The 25,908-nt window shown below is 49.9% G+C and overlaps 1 protein-coding gene across 19 annotated transcripts in view; it reads right to left on the bottom strand.

Moving 5' to 3' along the window:
- UBR5 (ubiquitin protein ligase E3 component n-recognin 5) overlaps positions 1 to 25,908 on the bottom strand; it is a 2,132,574-nt gene that overhangs the window by 313,796 nt on the left and 1,792,870 nt on the right. For all 19 annotated transcript variants that reach the window (XM_078686916.1, XM_078686920.1, XM_078686919.1 and 16 more), the window contains one exon: positions 6,687 to 6,817. In XM_078686916.1, coding sequence (XP_078543042.1) covers positions 6,687 to 6,817 — 131 coding nt within the window. The remainder of the gene's footprint in view (positions 1 to 6,686; positions 6,818 to 25,908) is intronic.

Genomic DNA, 25,908 nt, shown 5'->3' with positions numbered 1-25,908 from the left:
CTATGCCCTGGGTACCTAAGGTACTCTGTACAGGGACTGATAAGGTGGCCCAGTACCAATTGGTAAATGCACCTAAAGTACATGGATGTCAATTTAGAGAGAGAACAGCTAGGCTGTGGGTCTGATTAGCAGGCCCACAGCCAGGGAAAGTCGTAAACCAGTGAAGCAAAAAGCAAAAATCTGGGGTGACCATAGGATTGCAGACCCCACTCTCCTACACTGGGCCCACTGAAAGTTCAGGTCCCACTGCAGAGCCCGCATCCGTCACCAGGCGAGTTGCACCAGAAGGATGCAGGAGGCCATCAGCCCCAGAAGCCGCAGCGTCAACCTGACCGAGACTTGGGATAAAGGCTGAAAGATCGGAATCAGAGCCTGAATATCCCCAACCCGCTGTTTGGGAGGATAAACCCGAAACTGCGCCGAATCTAGAACCACTCCGATGAAGAGGAGCTTCTGAGAGGGACACAGGTGTGACTTCGGCACATTGATGGAGAACCCCAGCAGGTGCAGGAGGTCGGCCGTAGTCTGGAGGTGGCTGACTAATGTCTGGGGCGAGCCCGCCTTCAACAACCAGTCGTCTAGGTAGGGGAAGACTGAAACCCCTAACCTGCGCAGATGAGCTGTGACCACCACCATCACTTTCGTGGACACCTGTGGGGCGCTGGTAGGGCCGAAGGGGAGCACGGTAAACTGAAAGTGCTCGTGGCCTACCGTGAACCGCAGGTTACGGCGGTGGGCCGGCAGGACGGGGAAGTGAAAATAAGCGTCCTGCAAGTCCAACGCTACCATCCAGTCTCCAGGTTCTAGGGCAGCTAAGACCTGAGCCAATGTCAGCATCTTGAACTTCTCCTTCCGGAGGAAGCCGTTGACGTTCCGTAGGTCCAAGATATGGCGTAGGCCCCCTTTGCCCTTCTTGGGTACCAGAAAGTAGTGGGAGTAACAACCACACCCTACTTCTGGCCCAGGAACGCGCTCGATGGCCCCCTTGGCCAAGAGGGCCGTAACTTCCTCCTGTAGAAGTCTCAAGTGATCCCCCGACACGCGGTGGCACTGCGGTGGCATGGCTGGAGGGGATGCCTCGAAGGGGAGGGAGTAGCCCCTTCGGACGATTTGCAGCACCCACCTGTCCGAAGTGACAATGCGCCAGTGGTGGTGGTGATGGCGAACCCTGCCCCCCCCCACTGGCGTTACATGGGCCTGAAAGCACGGACTAGGAGGGTTTTGAGGCGGATGCTGCAGGAGTAGGTGTGGACTGATAAAAATAATGTTTCTAAGAGGGTCAAAGGGAATATATTTAACGACCTGGCATCCATATATTCCACCAAATATTAGTGACAACTCAAGGTTTCTATTCATAAAGGAGCAAAAATGGATTTTCAGACTCCAAAGTGACAGTAGAGGATTGAATGACACCATCCCGTGGGTGTCACTCTAGCAGACAAAACATCCATTGTCCCATTGGTTTCATGATCATTAAAATCTTACTTGAAAGGTGGAGTGGAATTTTGCGACAAGGGAGATGGTCCAACTTACCTTCCTTGTTTTTGTCACAGCAACATTCTCTTTGCATTACCAAATATTGCCTGAGAATTGAGGGTTATATCAACATCCGTGAGTGATCAGACGGGAGAGCAGTCTCTCTCTGTCTGGACATTCGCGGCGACTGCTTGAGAACGGAGATCCCCCTTTTCTCTTTTAGCAGCCAGCCAACGTGTAGGGTTGCAACTCGGGTTACGAACATGGGGTCTGTTAAGATACAAGACTATACATGCCCGTTTGATCGCTAAGACAACGCTCTTAAAACGAGGGTACATCGAGCACATTTCTCATTCTGTGACGCTTGGCGACGTCAGTTACTGTACTGTGCATGTGCCAGATGTCAGCGTTCTCCTCTTCGGGCATGCCTGTTAAGATTAGCGTTTTCTCGCGCATTCTGTGCTACTCGGTCAGTAACGCGGGGCGGTGTGAACCATCGCGCATGCGCTAGATGGTAGCGTTCTTTACTTCGTGGAATGCTTGTTAAGATTAGCGTTCTTTCACGCATGCCTTGGTCATCAGTTAGAGACCAAACCGGCTGCGCTCATGCGCAGAGTGACATGGCTCCTGTAAAAGCGAAGAAGGGCTCGATTTTGGGCGGGCAAACAGAGGCAATTAACCAATTAGCCCCACTATAAAACGTAAAGGGGAAGTCCAGTCGGTACCTCCACTTCCTCTCGGATGACAGAGAGAGGTACCGACGGACAGGTAAGGCTCTCGCTTTTTGGTCTACTGACACTATATTGAAGCAAGGCAGGAGTAGTTTCTGACCATGCAGGAGCATGATTTATAACTTAGTGATATTGTCTCCTCCCAACTACTTATTCAAGCATGGGTGTGGGAGGAAAAGAAACAGTATCTAGCTCTTGTGCTCATTTTAATGAAAATGCCATTTAACTTTTTTGATATTCACTAGGAGCATGAGTCCTTTTGTTTCCTTTGCTGACACCTGTGGAGGTTAGACCATGAGATGAAGGGATAGCGTCCATAACAGATGGTTAGGGTTTAGATGTAAAGCAATTTGCTTGGGCATATAAGACAGTGCTTGTTGATTATGCCCTATAATTTTTCTTACACACTAGAGCGGGGCCTCATATTCCCGAGCGGCTGCCGGGTGAAGTGAGGTCGTCTTCCACAAAAAGCTGGGTGAGTATTACGGAGAGTGAATTCCTTCCTGTAATAGAGCCACTATGCTCATGATGAAAGCGGAGTATAAAATACTTACGCAGCTGTGTTGTCTGTACAGTTTCTTTGTAACTATGTGGATAAACATGTAAATATGTGTTTGTTTGTGTATGTTTTTCCAACAGGAGAAAGACAACTTACTTCTTCCAGTATACATTGGGGCTCCAAGTTCCTGGTAGATATAAGTATTGTAAAGTATATTATTTATTCTTTATTTGCACATTATCATCACATTAGATTTTCTATATGCTGCAGTAGCCTACCATCACTGAGGTCCTGAAGAAAGCCGGATAGAGTTTCCATTTGGCTGAAACATGTTGACCGTTCTGCATAGCGCCACAGTGTAGTTATAAATTTAGACTACCAGGCGTGGTTTTAACTTTGACACTTGGACAATCCTCAATAAACACATTTTTTGTCCAAGTAGTTAATTTTAATTATCACTTCACTAGAGCACTGCACTGCACGCCATTAGCATCACTTTCTGAGCAACATTCTGGCTAGAGTTTCTTTCTGATATCCACATCCGCACAGTCAATTGATGGTTTGGGCGGTGTTTGGATTGATTCACAAATCACACATGATGAGATTCCACCAGAAGGGTGGGCTGATGGGAATTTCTCAGCCAGATGTAACTCATTTTTTCTTTACATGAATCCTGTTGGTTCTTAGTCACTAGTACAGAAGTATACACAGTGGACCGGTCATCTCTGTTTTGTATTTTGATATGATTATAGTAGGTGTGGACTGACCTCGCCGTTGTCCCCGACGGCCGTCACGGCGGTTTCCACGTCCGCCACTGCGCTGGATGGCAGTCTGCGGCCCGTGGCTGGCAGAACGTGTGGGGGCGCCCCTTCCTTGGCCACGAAAGGCCCCTTCCTTGGCCTCTTTATGAGGTCAGAGGGCTAAGCACATGACAATCTCTTAGGAAAAATACGATAAGTTGCACGAAATTTCAATGGTGCCCTAGGGGGACGACAAACCATATACTAAGTAAGTGGAATGTGAGTCGATAGAAGGAATGGAGCTGTCCAGAGGCTGTAGGATCGATGGGACCACGCTACACTAACTCTAGGTAAGTAATAGGAGGCCCACGGAACGCGTGTGCAGAGTGTGAACTCACACGCGAGATGCGTAACAACGTCTATGGACAGTACAGTTCAAGTTAAAGGTAAGTACGGACAATCCTGACTAGTTAGGACTAAAACGACTGTGGAACTTGACACTAGGACAGTTAAACTACCCTTGAGCACCGAAATGCTCTCGTTACCTCACCCACGGGCTGCGGGTGCATAGGTGTCAAAGTGTGTTGGGTTCTCGCGTTGAAGTCTATGGAGCCTGGAAGAAAATATGCTGCAGGCGACCAGGAGGAAGATGTCCGGTGCGATCCAAGGGTGGATCGGTGAAGAAGAGGACCTGAAAGCAGAGGGGACAGTGTTCAAAGTCACTAGCCAGTGACCGGTGTGGAACCAGGAAGGAACCAGATGTCGTCGTCGCGATCAGGTGAAGAGTGGACGCTTGACTCTGCAGCCACATGGACCAGGAGGTGTCTTCAACGACCAGGATGGAGGCACGACCTGTCCCACGCAGGCTCTTGCTGTCGGCGGTGTCGGATCCGGGATTGGAGTCAACAGGCATTGGCAAAGGCAACCCACGCGGTGAGTGGAAAAGGCGTCTGGTGCGGACTAGGAGAGTCCGGGGTGCCCCTCTTTTGGAAGGGAGCAAGGGCCAGTCTGGAGCAACCAGACCAGCAGTGAAGATTTCAAGGTTTGTCGTTTAGGAGGCCACTAGCCAGCCGGCAAGTGACCAGACAAGGCGTCGAGCAGCAAACAAGCAGAAGGGCCCCACGCAGATCTCGTGGAAGCTGGAGGGCTGATCTTCGGTGCAGGAGCTGCTCGGGGCTGGGGCTTCTCAATCCCCAAAGCACTTAGTCGAGTTTAGCTCACAAGGGAGATTCTTCAGTCTTCTGTGGAGCAGAACGTCGAAGGCCAGAGTTTCTTCTTGTTGAATAGTTCAGGATAATCTAATTTGGAATGGGACCAGCTCCTACCTTTATTCTCCTAAAGGGGGCTGCACTACTGACTAGGTCCCTCCCCTGGGTGGGACCAGGAAGGGGGGGTGGTTACACCCCCTATCCTTTGTCCGGTTTTCGCGCCAGAGCTGGGGCAGGGATGCCCCAGCAACTGGTCTGAACCGGTGTATGCACAGGGCACCTTGTGTGCCCCAGGCATGTCTCATTCCTTTCAGGCCTCCCTACCTCAATACACAAAATCCTGTCTGGGGTGGTGCTAGCACCTCCCATGACAGGAAACCCTTTGTCCAAGCCTTCCTCGCTGGAAGGACTCCCAGCAGCAGGAGGTCAGACTTGTGTCTGTGGTGGCAGCATCCATTTTGTGATGCCAAGGCTCGAGTTAACTTTTACCGGGGTTCACGGTTACATACATGTTGTGTCCGTCTAGAAGGGTGGAATGCTACCCCCGTCGCCAGAATTGGCGAGGGGGTAGTATTCCAATTCGTATGACACCTTACTCGACATGTTTTGATAATGTTATACCAGAGTTCGCATTTAACAGCGAGGTTGATAATGCACTTAAGAGTATATGGTATAGCGTTATCATGGAACAGCTATTAGGACTTGGTTCCGCAAGCTGCAGACGGGCTCAGCTCATGCCAGAGCACCATCTCACATAATTCCAAGCACTCTGCCTTCAGGATTGATAAGGCCTGCCATAGGAGTGACTGATAGGAGTATATGTGTCCATTTTAGGGTTAGATATAGGTATACTATATCTATAGAAAAGGGTGATTACACCACCTTGCCCCAGCTATCATGCAGCCAGTTGTGTCTGTTTTAGATGGCCAGCCAGGGGTGGCATAATACATGCTTCAGCCCCTGATAGGCCCTGGGTACACCTATGCCCTGGATACCTAAGGTACACTGTACAGGGACTGATAAGGTGGCCCAGTACCAATTGGTAAATGCACCTAAAGTACATGGTTGTAAATTTAGAGCGAGAACAGCTAGGCTGTGGGTCTGATTAGCAGGTCCACAGCCAGGGAAATTCGTAAACCAGTGAAGCAAAAAGCAAAAATCTGGGGTGACCATAGGATTGCAGACCCCACTCTCCTACAGCGGCGTCTAAGTACTCCGATGACGTCATCACGGCGCCCACGACAGACGCGGAGCCGCGGACGACGCCTACCGACGCGCATGGGTACTGCTACGCAAAACTTTCCAGATCCAGTCTGACGCCTGGGGATATTCTAATGTAAGGAATCTATCACTAACGTGTCTCTTCCAGATATGTGTATATTGTGTGTTGCATATCATGAGTGTGCTATGTCTCTCAGGAATGTGCCGAGTGGCCACATGCACAATTAATGTGCTGTAACCTGGACAGCAAGTCAGAAGTTCTGCGGCCTGTCTGCATTTAGCTGGGCTGTGACGTCAACACGCAGCATAAAAATTAACTAGTTTTGAGTATGAGGGTTACTCAATGTACTGTGTGTGAACAAAAAGAGTGCCATGTGTCACTGGTAAATTGTATTTCTGGCAAGTAGTGTTTCTAAAGTGCTGGTGAGTGCAGCGTGCCATGCCAGTAATTGTGATAAGCAAAAGCAGTGTAGCAAGCATGCACTGTGAGCCATGGTAGCATTTAGATGTGCCCCGGTGCACAAGGTATTGTTATCCGGCGTCGGGTGACTTGCATGAACAATCTGCTAAAGGATAGTGAAAATGAGAATGTGAATTTTAAAGGTAGGCAGTCTGATAATATTTCCATTACAACAGATCAAATTTTGTTTAGAAAAAAATCACTATAGTGGTCAGTGAGCTTTAATCTCATTTAATTAATGATTCTTGATAAAAATGTAATCTGCAGTACACACATGACTAATTTGGTATGAAGGTTTAGAAGATCCTGGGAATGTTCAATTAAGTGAATAAATAAAGGCCATCTGCATACCTTCCATGAGCTATAATAAGTTCCATTGCTTCGTCCACTCTTGCCCTCAGTGAATCTTCACTCGCTAGCAGAAGAAGAAGCTGAGCAGCAGACAGATCCAACAGCATACCAGTAATTTTACTTGCAAATGCCTGCAAACAGAGATTTTTTTTATTGTATAGCAATTACTTCACACATTCATCAAAGTACAAGTTACTTACCTTCGGGAACGATGTATCTGGTAGAGGCGATTCTAGCCCCAGATTCCTTAATGTAGAATTATACCCAGGAGTGAGACTGGATCCATACATTTTTTGCCCAGCATCCCTGCGCCGGGGGGGGGGACGGCATCACGTGACTCCGCACGGGCGTCGTCCGAGTACATGACGTCAGCGAGATCACATAAGTCCCACCCCGGCGTACCTATGTCAGTTTTCTCCGGAGAACTCAGACAAAACTGTGGGAGTATGGAAACAGTGTGCGAAAGAGCAGAAAAATTGTAAAAAAGGAATTGTGACGAACAACACCATAAGGAGCAGTGTCAACACTGCAGTACCCAAAGGCAGGGAGAAAACGGAAAGAACAGAGTAGTCACCGTGCCTGTATGTAGACAGCCCCCCTCCCCTGCCCGCTCCCACAGGAGTACCTCTAAACCCATCCTCCAATGTGCCAAAGAGGAGGAAAGGAACAAGAAACAAGACGAATCATCCAGTCAAAAAGAGAAAAGGGATGTACTCACAGAAGACATAGCCACCCCCCGGAAGGCGAGTGCAGAAGACCAAGCCAAAGGTCCTCGCAGAACGGGGAGGAAGAGCGGGCCGTGAAGGAATCTGTGGCTAGAATCGTCTCTACCAGATACATCGTTACCGAAGGTAAGTAACTCGTACATCTTATAGAGACTACTAGCCACAGATTCCTTAACGTAGAATAGATACCCTAGCCATACCCACGGGGAAGGAGTGTCTGCGAGAGGAACCCACCAGCCTGGACAAAACAGAGGGTCCCACCGGGGACTAGTCCAACGGACAGGGCGAGGAGCCCAGTCCCCCCCAGGCAAGGGAAACCCCTACAAGCAGAACACCACCGACCCCAAAGGGGGGGGGAGAAGAAATAAGAGGAAGCCCATTCACTCAACTGAGAAAACAAGGTCAAGGCAAGAGGAGGCCGAAGCACCCCACCCACGCCCATACAAGGTAACAGAACCTTCATCCAAGGACAAGGAATAGGAAGATCAACCTAGAGGCTCCAATGAGACGAGGGAAAAAGAAGGCAAGCCACCCCACCGGGAACACACCCCGGGAAGAGGGCAGATGAGCCCACCACAGCCAGAAGTCAAGAGACCAGACAGAACGGCGCCGACAGCTATAAGCAGTCGGAAACAGAAAGAGTAGCCCGGGGCACCCAGGAAAACCTGGCACGCTGCGCCTGAAAGAGGGAGGAACACAAAATCCATCTCAGCCCCCAGGACAGAGAACATGAAGGTGAAGAAGGGCCCGGGCACAATTCAGAGAGGGGCCCACATACACGACCCAAAAAGACGTAGAACCAGAGCCACGACGCCAGGCCACAGACAGACTAGGCGAACAGCGCAGCGACCCCGGAGAAAGACACCCCGGGGCGCCATCAAGGCATTACAAACCAGCAATAAGGGAATTGCACCTGCAACGTACGTAAACGCCATGGAGAGCAGAGGCCCGAAGGCGACCACAACTCCCCAGCACAGAACAAGCTATATAACAGCTACCACTACCCCACATAGGGTATGTTAAGTCTCAAGACATGGGAACCCTCTTGGGAAGAAACTTCTGCAGCAGAGGACAACAGAAAGAGCCGTGGGTTAAAACCCAGCTGAAGGCTTGACAAGCAGCCAAAGAGAAAAACCAGAAGGCCTAATCTCAGGGCCAACCTGGTGTAGATAACCCAGAACAAAAACACACAGTGAAGAAGGGCCGCCAGCAGGCAACAGAACCACAGTCCCAACAAGAGGACTCGAATGCACATAAAGCACACTGATCACACAACTGGGGCGACCCGCCCCAACGAAAGAACAGCACCCAAAGACCAGATCAACTCACAGGTCACTGAGGGGGAGAAGAAGGAGGAGGAGGAGGAGGCTGAAGCCCCGCCAAGGACCTCCGGATGGCCTAGTCTGCCCGGGCATGGAACAAAAGAGTGCCATCAAAGGTTAGATCTACCAGCCATTCCAGCACATTTTCCGGGAACACACTGTCCCGAAGCCAAGCATGGCAGCGAAGGGTAACAGAAGAAGACCTGGCACAACCAAGCACCTCCGACATGTCCAGAGCGGAGCGAAGAATAAACGTCGCCAGTTCCCGGCCATACAACGCATGGTGCCGCAAATCAACTCCAGCATCCTCCCGAGAAGCAGCAGATCCAAGCGACTTCCCCAAGCCCCACAAGTCAAGTAAGAGGTGGCCCTTAAGTGTTAAGGGCCCGCAGGGCCGCACTGGTCGAAGAAGAAAATATTGCGCCCCCAAGAGTCCAGCCAGCGGGACTCCCGTGATGGTGGAGAAAACAGCGGCGGCAGGGATGGAAAGACAGTCCGCAAAAGGGGACTCGAGACAGAGGTGGAGGGAAAGACACACCGGGTCACGCGGTGCTGGAAGGTGCAGAAGGTGTAGGGGCACCGGATCCCGCGTGGCAGGGCGCCCCCAAGTCCCCGTCAGAGAAGCAAGGAGCGACCACTCAAAGGGAAGCAGCAGCTACCTCCCAGAGCCCTGGTGGAGAACTTCCAGAAGATGATCCGCTGGGAAATGTGCAGCCGGATCACCCATGCGTAAGATACCCACAGCCAAGGAAACAGCGCGACCAAAGGCCACACCCGCCTCTGTAGGGCCCCACGGTGGGGAAAGAAGCTCCTCCGTAGGAGACGGCTACAAACTAAGGCTGAAGTCTCCTAAGCCAATCGGAGTGGGGAAGGGCCAGGTCCGGAAAGGAGTGGGGGACCTGTGGCTCCTCCGGGGAAAACTGCGGCAACGGCGAGGAGCCGTCCTTTGATGACGTCGGGGAAAAAGCCATGACGCGGCGGCCCGTCACCGGCGAGGATGACACCAGCAGGCACCCAACCTCCGGGGAAGAGTGGGCGTCCGAGGACAAGTCCACGACAGAACGCCTGTCCCGTGCCGTAGAGTCGGCACCCTGAGGCAGGACGTCCTCATCGTCCAGCGCCAAAGAAGACGCCGGACAGGTCTCCACACCACATGCCGCAGGAGACCGGGGTTGGGCCGGAGCTGAGGCGGCTAAGGGACGGCGCCAACTCAACCTCCGACGAGGCAGCCACCTACGTGGAGGGACGAGAGGGCCCCGGGGAGTGACAAGGAGTTCCCCGCAAGGTTCAACCCATGAGGGGGCGAGAGGGGCCCGCTGACCCCAGGGCCGACTCGACCTCCGATGAGGCAGCCGCCTGTGTGGAGGGACGAGAGGGGCTCGGGGTGGGACGCAGGGTCCCCCGCCAACCTCGATCCATGATGAGAGGCGCCGCCAGGGTCAGCAGCTGTCGGCGCCATAGCAGCGTCACCTAGGCCTCAGACAAGATCGCCTGTCCATAGGGACGAGAGGGGCTCGGGATGCGACCCGAACCCCGGCGACACCACAGGGACTCCGCGTGAGTTTGCAGCGAAGCAGAGGTGCGTTGTCCGAAGGAGGGAACCCAGAAGGGCCGCACCACATCCTCTGAGCAAGATCCGAGCCAGTCGGGGCTGGAGCCGCCGGCGACGCCGCTGAGGCCCCGCACAGTGTCGTCCCATGAGGGGGAGGAGGACAAGCCAGCGAGGCCTGCAAAGCCACCGCATATGTCTCCATCTGGGCTCCCGACGCCCCCCCTCACGGGAAACGGTGGATAGGGGGGACGACACACAGGACCGCATCACCCGCGGAGAGCCCAAGCCCCAGGCCGAAAACCAGCCATCGGGGCCAAACTGCGACACTTACCGACAGGGGAGCGACGCTCTTTCGGCTTAGGAGAAGAATGAGGACGACGACGACGGCTGTGCCGAAATACTTCCGCAGAAGCTGATCGAGGTGACAAAGCCGATTTGGACATGCGAGCCGAGAGAAGTTTCATCCGGCACTCCTGCCGAGACTTCAGCTTCAACTGTTGGCAAGCCTCGCAATCAGTGGAGCCGTGATCTTCCCCCAAACAACACATGCAAATGAGGTGAGGGTCTGTCGCCGACATCAGACGTCCACAAGACGAGCAGGTCTTAAAGCTCGAAAGCATCCGCACACTGTTCCCACAAACACGCACAATAGGGAAAGGGAAAGGCCTAAACAGGCCCGGAGCACGAACCGGATCCGCGTTACACACGGAAAAGGAAAAAACTGAAGTAGGCACACCGGGGTGGGACTATGTGACCTCGCTGATGTTTCGTACGACGCCTGGGCGGAGTCGCGTGATGCCGTTCCCCCGGCACGCAGGGATGCTGGACAAAATTTTTTCGGATCCAGTCTCACGCCTGGGGATAATTCTACGTTAAGCAATCTGCGGCTAGTAGACTATCAGATAAATAAAATTCTATATCTGCTTATTAAATTCAATATTTAAACTATTTCATTGCATTATACCAAGATTACACACAAGCAATTTAGAACCATGTTTTGAAAATGATTGACTGAACTTACTAAAACATAAGGAAAATACTTATCAGTGAATTTTAAGGGCTTGCATTTCAATATTTCTTTTCCAGCTGTCTATCAATCAATCAAATTGTCTTTATTCGATCTTCCAAAGGCAGATCATAAAAGATACAAACGATAAAAACAAACTACATAGTACCCACACAGCTTAAAAAATAACGACCAATATGTAAAAATGAAACAGTTCCTTATACAAGAACAGATATTAGGGTGACAATCCAAGAAATGAAGTTCCAAGTGCATTATGTCAAGTAAATTACAGACAACCACATTTTTACACAAAAAACTCATTGTGTTTTACGTTGAATAAAGTGCCAGTGCAAGAGTTCTGATTCCAGGGGCCTCAACAAGGTGCATAATGAATACCAACTAAAAAGCAGTCACATACCCTTAAAGGAATGCCAGGTCAATCATTTTTTTTAAAAGAGAATAAAAAAGCTTTTTAATCAAAACAGCAAACTTCATTCTTTTATTTTAAGTGCACTTCAGAAAAATAGCAACTGCATGGCAGACATTACAATCGTTAAGATGCAGTAAATAGAAGTGGGCCGCTTTGCACTTTGAAAATTTGTATCTGTGCAGTAATGGTAATAAAAACTTCCTAGTAAACAGCAGGTAAAATTGACAGAAGATAAAATGTAAAAAGGTTTGACTAGATTGCTCATCACATGGACAAATGGCAACAGTGTCAGAGGAGTACTGTCCTATGGGAAAACATATCGACCAGTGAAAGGAACCCAGCCTAAATCTTGCCAACAGTGTTCATTCATAAACGTTGGCCACCTTTAATAAATACGGAGCAATTGTTGGAGTTGCTTGGATAATAGAATAATCTTTGACTGAAGGTTTGGCCACTTCCATTAGTTCCCTAGTAATTTGTTTGGGCTTGCAAAACTATCCCGGACCCACTTTTTTTGGATGAACTCCGGGTGCTCAAACAGAGAGGCACATTCAAGTGCAGAGAAGCAATTTTTAGGTCTCGGCTAGAAACGCGCGAAACGCGTTCTCGCCAGAGAACTATAGCTGTCGGCTCAGCCGACAACGAGTGGAATGTGGATACAAGACCTGGCCACGTGCAGCACTTTGCCATAGGATTACAGAGCACACGTGAACTTCTGCTGTTTTCAGCATGGCAGAAAGAATCGGATCACGTCGCGCACCTCGGGAAGAGTTCACGTGACTGACTTTGGAATGCAGGGGGAGTCTGCAGAGGGGGGCGCGGTGCTGATAAACAGGCAGGCTTTATTTCAGGAAGCAGCGGTATTTGACTTGTTAAGTTGTAGCTTTCTACCCGCACATTGTTTTTGGCCTCGGTGTCCTTACCCTGCCCACCGCTTTTCACTCCACTTAGGGATCCCCTCAACCCCTAGTGGATTTCTTACACGGTGCCCCTCAACCGCCGCGTATCTCTTGCACTGCACAGCGCCTCAAAACAAGTTACGTCTTCACCTCCTGCACACTACCTCTGCGCTACCAGTACCTCTTGCACAGTGCCACCCTGATGACCGTCACCTAGCTCTGCCCTTACCTCATGCATAGTGTCGTGCAGATATCGGTAAATATGTGGCACCCCTTACCTCTAACAGTACCCTTGCCATGGCAGAAACAATGTGCACCCCCCTCTGGTACAATAAATAAGGTGCTCCCCTAACTCTCACACAACGCCCCCTCTGGTGCAGTTAAGCAAGGTGTGCCATTAAACAAGCTGCCCCCGCCTACCTCGCGCATTGTACCCCCTGGTGCTATTGAACCAGGACCTTCCATACGTTTTGCAGGAAACCAGCCGGCTCCTGCGCCCCGTCATAGTTGTGTGTCCCGGGCATTGGCCCAGCTCCCACATGCTAAATTTGCACTGCTTTTAGTCGTTACCTTATGAACACCCGCCATTAATTCTTTTCGCACCCGATGACAAAAGGGCATCACTATTTACACATAAACAAAGCCTCCGTGCAGTAACACAACCAGTACTTGGCCTGAGGCGTGAAAAAATGGACAGAAACGTTTTTTTTCTTCACATCTGCCTCCCGCGTGCTCTTTCATGCAAATCACTGTTGCAACAACAAACATCGCCATGTCAGATTCAGTGTCAGCTTTATTTACACAAAGCAAGTCCCCAATGACTGCAGTGGTGAAACTTTCATTGCATACACAAAGTAGGTCTATCACGGACAGGGCTTTAAAAGGGATGAAAAAACTGGGGGAGGGGTGTCTCTCAAAGGGGCGTGGGCAGTGTAATAAAGGGCGTGGCTCAAAAACACAAACTAAAAATCTGTTCTAGCATAGTGTGCCGCCCGACTTGTATTTTGCTGTTTCTGTCATTGCATCCAGGTATATGATAAAACAAGTAATATAATACCAACATCAAGTCAGAACTATTGGCTTTGTCAATGGAGACAGTCTTGGCCACGTGGGGCGGCCGCTGCTTATCTCTGACCAGACGTGGCATTCTATCCAAAGGTGAGGAGGGGGAGGCTGTCGCCACTTTCTCCTTCACGAGCGGACACACCACAGCTTCAAAGGAGCCTCCTTTCCTGCATCAACCAAAACTTTCCCCGCTCAGCGCTTTTCCAAGACCAAAGCCCCGTCTCTTACGCTGACTTCACATTTCTCTGTCGTGGGTAATGCAGTGTCACAGTTCCGATCTGCCTTCTCGCATGCAACTATTTAATGGAAAGGGTCGGGCCTAGGGGCAGTTTCGCTGTAATGGTACACAGGGGCAGGCTGTTCTTTTAATTGCCCCATCCCTTCATACAGCGTGTACAACTCTTCCCAGACTCGAATGCATTTTGTTCTTTATTTCTGTAAGGTGCTAAAAATGCATGCAATGTGAAAACAAATACGGTCTGCTTAAAAACAGGCATTCAGTGAATCGCTGCCTCAGATACATAGCAGTTTTGTTGCTTTTTGAGGTCCTCGTAAATAAAAAACACAACTTTGACGTAGAGAAAATAATTGTACTTTCTTTCTAAATTAGACCATATGGCTTCTTTAGGCAGACTTTATTCGGTAAATGTACAGAGCGATGCAGAAACAGTAACAAATCTGCTTCTGCTTGACACCCCTCCCTTCCAAGGAGTTGGCCAGCTCTCAGAGGCAACATGCTTTTTTGTGCTGATAAAATGGGTAAGCAACAGCTAACCATTCACAAACAATGTTTATACACCAATTGCAGATTAAAAAAAAAAATTAATGCAAAGCATTGTCATGTACAATGGCAGTAACTCAAACTTTAATGCTGCGAGACCTATTGCATTGTAAATGCGTGTTTATATATTGTAACCATGTAATGGCCAAGCAACAGGCACAGGTTAGACAGTCTCTAATAACAGCCCAATTGAATTCGGCTTCTCTGCTGGACCAAATCGAACACCAAAGAGGCAGGGGGGCAACATTCAGGGTGTCTTGGACATACTCCATGGCTAGCTCCAAGTGTAGGGAGAAATGCAGGGATGAGGGAGGAATGCCTAGTAACAGACGGCAGAATCTATTCTCCTCGATCTGCAATGCATGTGCATCCCAACAACCCCAGATACCCCATTCCATATGTTAAAATCGGCAGGCATTTCTGAATGTATATCTCTAGTATAGGAGCAATGGGCTTTTTACCAAGACACAGCAAGCGAGGAAGTAGTGCCTACAGCTTGCCTCACTATGCAATACACTTACCAACCCTTTTAGGTCAGTGGGATTCGTCTGGAAACACTTCAACTCAACCCTGGGCAGCTGTGATACTGAGCAGCAAGGCTTACACAAGGAACAAGTGTTTAGAATTTAAACCGCACCAAAAAAAAAAATGAAATTAACACCAATTTATAAAAATAGGTTATACTTTCATAAGCATTAAACACTAGAAAGTAAAAATCCACCGGAGGGTTCCAGTGATACAGATTTTACAAGCAATAATAAATCAGTAAAATTTCACCCAACTACAAACAAGGCTTGGCAAAATCACAATGTGGTTGGTTAGAAGTACTTGGGCGACCAAGTCATGCAGGGAGCTAGTTAGGGGGCCAAGCAAGGTCCTCAAGCAGTCCTTCAGCAGTTGTAGGCACTTTATCTGCATTGTAATGGACTCCTATGGAGTGGTCCTGATGCAAGGAATGAAGGTTGCTGAAGATGCTCTAAAGATGCTGTGCACGCGTTTTTTCTGAAGGTATTCCTCGGTACACGAAGATGGTGAGTGGGCCCTAGTCGACATCCAACAAAGTCCTCTCTGGTCTGGTCCGAAGTCCAGTCGCCACTGGACTACCAATTGCCCGTTGTCGTGGTCACAGGCCAATCCTTTCTGAGTTGATAACGCAGCTTCTGAGGGTCCCAGCAACTCTCAGACAGCACTTCTGGATTCAGCAAACTCGGGTGCAACTCTGTACATCAGGTCCTAGTCCTCGGTGCTGCACGGCAGCAGTGAAAGCAGCTTGAAGAATTTGAGTTACCAACTTACCCAGCAGGCTCCTTCAGCTGCTTTGTCCCTGTGCTGCAAACTGGGGGCGAATTATGTCACATTATGTACATTTAATCTATAATGTGCGCTAATCACCCCGGGAGGGGTATCTCTGCGCTGAGCAGAATATAGGCCAAGAAAGCTAGGAATTAAAACAGCACTGTTTGCTGTAATTTCCTAAGCGTATTCTGGTCAGTACACAGACGAACATGTAAAGGGAACCTCATTCCATTAAAGCAGGGCAAGATATGAGTAGGACCTTGTGAGAAGTTGGCCTGATATATGATGCTCACTAGTTCTAGTGATCACCTTGTATCAGTCCAAACAACCCTTATGGTGATTGGTTGTAAGTCAACCTTATAGACCAGCTATCCTAATGGTAGTTTGGACAAAGCAGTCTTAGGCTAAACTCTTTTGGCATGTGAAGCCAGGTTGCCGAGTAAGGAGCTTGGTTGAAACGTTTGAGAAAGTCGAGTCACGGAAGATTTTTGAACATTTATAACTAGCGACTTGGATCATCCTTGAGAGAAGGTTTAAAGACTAGCACGTTTCATTTAAGGTTGATGGAAAAGCCACTACTTCGAGATCATTTACAGGCCCCCGACGAAGAGCTCGCTGAGCTCGAAATGCATTGGGCTTAAAGAAGAAACGTCGTGGAGAATGTTTTGAATACATTGTTTATTTTGTAAAATGTATTAAGACTTTATTGTGATTGAAACCAATATAGTGTGGAATTGTTCATTGTTAAATATACACTTTTGAAGCTCCAATGAGCAAAAACTTCATAAAAAGATGTAGTGATTAATTTGGTTTAAATGTTTTATCATGTTGATAAATTGTGAAACACAGAGCGTTGTTCTCTAGGTAGAACCCCACGAGCAACAGTGCGCAGTGGTTAAGTGGCTTCAACACTTAAGATAAAGCCAGCTGTTTTACCACAATATAACCCCTTGAATACCAAGTGAAAGGACACCACACAGGTTGTTATAAAAATAAACAGTATATTTATTAATAACAACACCTCTGAACTCTTTATGAGGTCAGAGGGCTAAGCACATGACAATCTCTTACGAAAAATACTACAAGTTGCACAAAATTACAATGGTGCCCCAGGGGCACGACAAACCATATACTAAGTAAGTGGAATGTGAGAGTCGACACAAGGAATGGAGCTGTCCAGAGGCTGTAGGATCGATGGGACCACGCTATACTAACTTCAGGTAAGCAATAGGAGGCCCACGGAACGCGTGTGCAGAGTGTGAACTCACACGCGAGATGCGTAACAACGTCTATGGACAGTACAGTTCAAGTTAAAGGTGAGTACGGACAATCCTAACTAGGTAGGACTAAAACGACTGTGGAACTCGACACTAGGACAGTTAAACTACCCTTGTGCACCGAAATGCTCGTGTTAGCTCACCCACGGGCCGCGGGTGCATAGGTGTCAAAGTGCGTCGGGTTCTCGCGTTGAAGTCAATGGAGCCTGAAAGAAAAGATGCTGCAGGCGACCAGGAGGAAGATGTCCGGTGCAATCCAAGGGTGGATTGTTGAAGAAGGAGACCTGAAAGCAGAGGGGACAATGTTCACAGTCACTAGCCAGTGACTGGAGTGGAACCAGGAAGGAACCAGATGTCGTTGTCACGATCAGGTGAAGAGTGGACGCTTGACTCTGCAGCCACGTGGACCAGGAGGCGTCTTCGACGACCAGGATGGAGGCACGAGCTGTCCCACGCAGGCTCTCGCTGTCGGCGGTGTCGGATCCGGGATTGGACTCAACAGGCCTTGGCAAAGGTAACCCACGCGGTGAGTGAAGAAAGCGTCTGGTGCGGACTAGGAGAGTCCGGGGTGCCCCTCTTTTGGAAGGGAGCAAGGGCCAGTCTGGAGCAACCAGACCAGCAGCAAAGATTCAAAGGTTCGTCGTCTGGGAGGCCACTAGCCAGCCGGCAAGTGACCAGACAACGCGTCGAGCAGCAACAAAGCAGAAGGGCCCCACGCAGATCTCGTGGATGCTGGAGGGCTGATCTTCGGTGCAGGGGCTGCTTGGGGTTGGGGCTTCTCAGTCCCCAAAGAACTTGGTCGAGTTTACCTCGGGAGTCGTGCTGGAAGCGAAGTGCAGGTTCGTTCAAGATGGCCGGTCCCACGTGTCTCGTCGCACACACGGGTCTCAGCTTTGCTGTAGATGCAGGTTGAGGTCGGAGAGGTCTGGGAATCCGGGTCTCGTCGGGCTCTGAAGTCTGGATCCTCGACGGAAGACGACAAAGTGAAGCCGCTGGACGCTTGATGGTGCCTGCAGTTGCAGGGTGGACACTCCTTGTCCACAAGGGAGATTCTTCAGTCTTCTGTGGAGCAGAACGTCGAAGGCCAGACTTTCTTCTTGATGAATAGTTCAGGATAATCTAATTTGGAATGGGACCAGCTCCTACCTTTATTCTCCTAAAGGGGGCTGCACTACTGACTAGGTCCCTCCCCTGGGTGGGACCAGGAAGGGGGGTGGCTACAACCCCTATCCTTTGTCCGGTTTCCCGGCAGAGCTGGGGCAGGGATGCCCCAGCAACTGGTTTGAACCGGTGAATGCACAGGGCACCTTGTGTGCCCCAGGCAAGTCTCATTCCTTTCAGGCCTCCCTACCTCAATACACAAAATCCTGTCTGGGGTGGTGCTAGCACCTCCCAAGGCAGGAAACCCTTTGTCCAAGCCATCCTCGCTGGAAGGACTCCCAGCAGGAGGTCAGACTTGTGTCTGCGGTGGCAGCATCTATTTTGTGATGCTGAGGCTCGAGTTAACTTTAACCGGGGTTCACAGTTACATACATGTCGTGTCCCTCTAGAAGGGTGGAATGCTACCCCCGTCGCCAGAATTGGCGAGGGCGTAGTATTCCAAATCGTATGACACCTTACTCGACATGTTTTGATAATGTTATACCAGAGTTAGCATTTAACCGCGAGGTTGATAATGCACTTAAGAGTACATGGTATAGCGTTATCATAGGCCCTTGCAACTGTTTAGGACAGTGCACCCTCCCCCCTACACCCTCACTCCTACACCTACCTAGACTGTCCTCCCATTATGGAACCTATCGGCAACCACACATACAAAATCAACTACCCACCTTCACTCACCAAACAAGCCGCTAAACGCTTTAAACACAACCTCCTGAGGTCCCACCCGGAAACTCCTTGTGCAGACACCTACTTCTCACCAGTCAATGGTTCACTGAACATTGATATTATCTTCCACACCACACGCAGAGCCCAATGGAGAAACACGTTCCGCACCTTACTCACCGTCGCCACCTCCAGGAATTTCGCGCATGGCCTAAAACTCTCCATCACTCCATCACAACTCTTCCCGGGCAAAACAACCATAACTATATACAATAACGGAATTATCCTAATTCAATCCACTGACAAGAACCTGGAACTACTAGACAAGCTGTTCCCCACGTTCAAACAGCACCTCGCCAGTCATCGGACCCCCACTCATAGCACCCGCAGGCCTATCACCCCTGAATTCACAGCCCCCAACAACAACACTTCTAACCTAGCTCAACCACAAATCGACACGCACCTTCTCTCCACCCCCTGCACCTTAGACATTCACCCACCCAATGTAGCTACCTCGCTCTCCACATTTACAGACATAGATCCCACACACACACATTCCAGCGGCACCCTCACCCCCTCCTACAACCTCACCTTGTCACCCTCCCATACCACACCCACTCCCGTCACCCCTGACGCCACAGCCTCAAACCACTTTCACTCTAACCCAGCCCAACCCCAAAACAACATGCACCTCTCCTTTACTCCCGACACCCCAGTCACTCACCCATCTACCCTCTCCCCCCCCTACAACCTCACCTTGTCACCCTCCCATACCACACCCATTCCCGTCACCCCTGACACCACAGCCTCAAACCACATTCATTCTAACCCAGCCCAACCCCAAAACAACATGCACCTCTTCTCTACTCCCGACACCCCAGTGTCTCACACATCTACCGTATCTACCTTCCTCCCGTCGAGCAGAGACATAGATTACTTACCCTCTTACACCAACCGCCTCACCCCTTCCCCCCACACTCCAGCCCTCATCCCCTTCACCACCCCTGATACCACAGCCCCCACCCAAAAAGACATGCACCACCCCTTTACTCCCGGCACCTTAGTCATTCTCCCACCTACCGTAGAGACCCCACATCCCTCAAGCACAGACATAGATCTCTCTCCCTCTTACAACAACCACCCCACCCCTTCCACCTACACACCAGCCCTCATCCCACCTACCGTAGATACCCCACATCCCTCAAGCACAGACATAGATCTCTCTCCCTCTTACAACAACCACACCACCCCTTCCACCTACACACCAGCCCTCATCCCCGTTCCTCTCATCCCCGTCCCTCTCACCCCTGATGCCACAGATCCCTCCAGCAACAGGCCTATTCTAGATCAACATCAGACCGACACACACAAAGGCAAACCCCACCCTTTACCCCCACCCATTCTCAGCCCCCACTTTCTCCCACTAACCAATCACACAGAACACGCCACCCCCATCAACTCAACTCGACCCCATCTACAATCCCACTCCCCTCCCAGGCTCACCCCCCACTACCCAACACCCACCCCCGCCACCACTAATAAGTGCACATCCTCCACCCTTCACTCTACGCCCTCCACCAATACTCTCATCCGCACCACCAACCTTTCCCCTATGTCATCCACGCCTGACCCTCCCATCCCCACCTCCAACACATGTCCCACTGCGGACCACATTACGGCCTCACTCCTTCAACTCAAAGAAGACATGCACATCATCAAACAACAACTACTCTGTCTATCACACTCCAGCCACCCCCCACCCAACACCCTCCACCAGATCAAACAAGACATTCACATCATCAAACAACTGCTCAGAACACACCCTAGACATCACTCACGCGTCTCCATCATCACTTCCCCTCCCAACTGGTCCCCCACCCGGGCGGCGAACTCTCGCACTCGACCCCCACCGCACTGGACCTCAATCCCTGCTCTCAATCGTGAAAACCGCCCCCATCGCTCCTGCAACCCTCTCTCGGACCTAGACACATTCATCCTCCTCCGCTCCTATGACTCAGCTCCCCTCAGCAACACACCCGACACTCTCACTGCCATACCTACGATTCACTCCAATCCCCTTAGACCCCCCACACTGAACAACAGAGTCGCTATCCACAGTAACCTGAGTAAAGTCCCCCTCGCTCCAGAACATCCTTCCACCCTTGACACACCCCGTCTCAAATGCACTCTCCTAAACTGCAGATCAGCCGCTAGACACTCCACCGCTATCGCCGATCTCATCCTAAAGTTGGATCTTGACTTAATCATCCTGACTGAAACTTGGCTAACAGAATCTTCTACACCTATAATGGACATTCTGGTTCCCCCCAACTACCACATCACTAGACTTGACAGGTCTGGCAATAAAAAAGGTGGCGGAATCGCAGTTATATACAGGAGCAACCTCTCTGTCCTGAAAGTTCCTTCCCCTCCCCTACCCTCCCCAACGTCCTATGAATACATCAGCCTAGATATTATCAGTGAGGGCAAACCGATCTGCACTCTTCACGGCGTTTACCACCCACCCGGTGACAACCTCACCTTCTCCCAACAAATCATGGACATGATCTCAACCAACTCAGGGCGGCAACTCACACAAATATACCTTGGGGACTTCAACCTCCACTGGAACGATCATAAGGATGCGGTGGTAAAAGGCCTGAAGAATTTCCTTAACGCCCTAGACCTTACACAAATTTGCAACAGTCCAACACACAAGAAAGGCTCTACCCTCGACCTTATCATCTCCAAAGAGGCCTCTATCCAACTCGAATCTATCCAACCCTGTGACTGGTCGGACCATCATATTATCACGTTCTTCATCAATGAAAAAGTTAAATTTAACCCTATTCAATCCGCCGGGCCCAAAGTCTGGAAAAGAGACATGAAAAAACTAAACTCAGACTCTCTGCCCCCAAACAGCTGCAACCTACTACTTCCTCCGGCTGGCGTTAAGGACGTCCAATCCCTGACTGATCACTATCTTAACAATATGACCGCAATAATTGATGAAGTCGCACCCTTGCAGCTAAAAAAAGCCACCACAAAAATCTCCAATCCCTGGTACGACGGGAGTCTCAATGACGATAGACGCGCCATGCGAATGGCAGAGCGCTCCTGGAGATCAGCTCCCTCTGCACTGAACTTAAAAAACCTGAAGAAAAAGAGAAATGCCTACTTCAGGAAAATAAAACGATCAAAATCAGACTTCTTCAGCCGTCAGCTCGACCAAGCCAAAAATCGTCCGAGAAAGCTGTTTGAGCTTATCCGAACACAAACCAAAGAACAACCCCAACCTCTCAACACTATATGCAAAGCTCCCTCCTGCGAAGACTTCGCCTCTTTCTTTAACCAAAAAACTGACAACATAAAGAATGATCTCCTTATGGACGCAAGCCTCTATCCCAAACCCCACCGCATAACACCCACTAAACCAAAAAACAATGCAAACTGGTCAACCTTTGTCACCTACACGGAAGAAGAAATTGGCAAACTGCTCAGCACTCTGAAACCATCCAATCACCTCACGGACCCCCTTCCTGCTAATGCTGTCAAGGTCCTTACCCCGGCGCTCCTTCCACTCTGGACCAAAATCATCAACAGCTCACTTCAACAAGGGATCATTCCCGACTCCCTCAAAGTTGGACAAGTAACACCTTTGCTAAAGAAACCTACAGCCGACCCCTCTGACCTAAACAACTACCGTCCCATTACCAACATTCCGACTCTGGCCAAACTGCTGGAAAAATGCGCACAAATACAATTGACTAAACACATTACTCAATTTGATCTTCTCAACTCTCATCAATCAGGCTTCCGAGCTAATCACAGTACGGAAACTGCCATGATTCACATAATCGACGACGCCCTCCAAATCCTAGACCATAACGATACCTGCCTCCTCATCCTCCTTGATCTCTCCTCCGCATTTGACACCGTCAAACATGAGAGCTTACTCGAACTATTAAACACAAGAATGGGCCTATCTGGAACTGTGCTCAAATGGTTCACTTCCTTTTTGCAAAACAGATCGCAGAAATTCAAGAGCAACAACTTGATGTCCGCTCCAAGACCCGTATCGCTAGGCGTACCACAAGGATCCTCCCTATCCCCAACTTTGTTCAACCTAGTTATGGAACCTCTCACAACCTTGCTGCAAGAATCTAATGTACACTTCCACATGTATGCTGATGACACCCAACTTTATCTCAAACTGCAATCACCCAAAGACATCACACTCCTGAACTCAACGATCAGAAGCACCCAATCCTGGTTGGCCACTAATCACCTCAAACTCAATGCCCTAAAAACAGAGTTCCTTCTGATCTCACCTCCAGCGAAGATCACTACCGCACAAATGTGGCTTAAAGACCTAACGGCGCTCAATGTCCAACCCACCATCGTGGACTCAGCGAAATCTTTGGGCATAACACTTGACACCAATCTCAGCATGCAGGAACACATCAACAAAGCAACTAAGGGAGCAAACTACCAAATCAACACCCTTAGGAAACTTAAACCTTTCCTTCCAGCCAAAGACTTCCAGACTGCGGTACAATCACTAGTCATACCTCGGATAGAATATGGCAGCACCGCCCTCTGCGGCCTCCCCCTAGCGACTACGGCACCCATAAGAGCCTCTCTAAACGCCGCAGCGAGACTTATCACTGGATCAAAAAAACACTCACACATTTCCCCGGACTTCAAATCATTGAACTGGCTGCCGTTTGAAGCCAGAATACACCTGAAAATAGCTTGTTTGACCCACAAGGCGGTCCACCTGAGCTCACCTAGATACCTCGCTCAGAAGCTGACGATTTCTGGAGGCTCCAGAAACACTAGAGGCACAAACAACCTTTTGCTAAAGCCTAAAAGATTCCGCAAGGAAAAAACTTTTAAACGCTCTTTCTCAGGAATGGCTCCCAGGATTTGGAACTCGCTCCCCCCTGAAACAAGGCTTATCACCTCCACCATACTTTTCAAGAGAGAAGTAAAAGCGATCCTCATGGCTAAATACACTTGAATGACTACTGAGGAACAACTACAAAGACTCGTTACTCATCTGTACTAATTGTTCGAACACTTATATTTTTTATTCTTGACTTTTAAATTGATTTACTTGATTGTTTTATGATATCACTTCAATGTACTGTTAACATGACTGATGTATCTGCGTATACATGCTCCCCTCCGCTGTAAAGCGCTCTGATATCTGCGAAGATCTTGTTCGCGCTATACAAAACTTTCAAAATAAATAAATAAATAAACAGCTATTAGGACTTGGTTCCGCAAGCTGCAAACGGGCTCAGCTCATGCCAGAGCACCATCTCACATAATTCCAAGCACTCTGCCTTCAGGATTGATAAGGCCTTCCATAGGAGTGACTGATAGGAGTATATGTGCCCATTTTAGGGTTAGATATAGGTATACTATATCTACAGCAAAGGGTGATTACACCACCTTGCCCCAGCTGTCGTGCAGCCAGTTGTGTCAGTTTTAGATGGTGTAGGAGAGTAGGGTCTGCAATCCTATGATCACCCAGATTTTTGCTTTTTGCTGCACTGGTTTACGACTTTCCCTGGCTGTGGGCCTGCTAATCAGACCCACAGCCTAGCTGTTCTCTCTATCCAAATTGTACTCAGGTACTGAATTGGCACTGGGCCCTCTCCAAGTCCCTGTACCCAGGGCTGAGGTGCACCCAGAAGTCTCCCAGGGGCTGAAGCATGTATTATGCCACCCCTGGGCTGACTAACTAAACTGACACAACTGGCTGCACGACAGCTGGGGCAAGGTGGTGTACTCACCCTTTGCTTTAGATATAGTATACCTATATCTAACCCTAAAATGGACACACAGATCTCCTATCAGTCACTCCTATGGCAGGCCTTAACAATCCTGAAGGCAGAGTGCTTGGAATCGTGTGAGATGGTGCTCTGGCATGAGCTGAGCCTGTCTGCGGCTTTCGGGATCTATCCCTTAGCCGTTTCCATGATATCGCATACCATATACTCTTAAGTGCATTATAATCCTCGCGGTTATATGCCAACTCTGGTATCGCTTTATCAAAACATGTCGAGTAAGGTGTCATACGAATTGGAATACTAACCCCTCGCCAATTCTGGCGACGGGGTTAGCATTCCACCCTTCTAGAGGGACACGACATGTATGTAACCTGTAACCCCGGTTAAAGTCAGACAGAGCCTTAGCATCCACAAAATGGATGCTGCCACCGAGACACAAGTCTGCCCTCCTGCTGCTGGGAGTCCTCCCAGAGCAGGAGGCAAGGACAAAGGGTTTTCTGCCAGGGGCGGTGCCAGCACCGTCCCAGACAGGGTTTTGTGTATTCCAGGTAGGCAGGGCTACAGAGGAAGGTGACTGCAAGTGGCACCCCGGTGCTCACTGTGCATAGGCCGGCTGAAACCAGTTCCAGGGGCACTCCAGCCCCTGGCCTGGGGAAAGCCCGCCAAAGGAGAGGGGTGTAACCACCCCCCTCCTGGTCCCACCCATAGGGCAGGACTTAGTCGCGTGCCAGCCCCCTTTTCCCAGATAAAGGTAGGAGCAGGCCCCCTTCCAAATTAGATCATCTTTGGAATCAAGACACGACTTTCTGCGAAAGGACTTCAAGATTTCTTCTTCAAGATTCTCCCTTGTGACTAAGGAGTAGTCACCCTGCATCCGCAGGCACCATCCTAAGAACACTGCGGTCTGCTGTAAGTCCTTCCTCCGGAATCCGACTGCCCAGCTCGACAAGACCCGGCTTCCCTGGCACCTCCGACCTCTACTCACCTCTACAGCCAAGCTGAGAACCGTGAGTGCGAAGAGACCTCAAGGGACCGACTATTGCCAAGACTGCACGACTTCTTCACAGCAAGCCCGCCGAGTAATCTCCTGGCGAGTGCTTTGGGGTCCGAGAAGCCCCAACCCTGAGCAGCTCCAGCACCGAAGAGCAGCCCCCCAGCATCTCCACGATCGGCGTGGGGCCCTTCTGCTTTTTGCTGCTCACCGCGTTGTTTGGCTACTAGCCCGCTGGCTTGTGGCCTTC

This window comes from Lissotriton helveticus, chromosome 4_1 (genome assembly GCF_964261635.1).
Source record: "Lissotriton helveticus chromosome 4_1, aLisHel1.1, whole genome shotgun sequence".
Lineage (NCBI taxonomy): Eukaryota > Metazoa > Chordata > Amphibia > Caudata > Salamandridae > Lissotriton > Lissotriton helveticus.
This window is presented reverse-complemented; position numbering and strand designations above follow the sequence as displayed.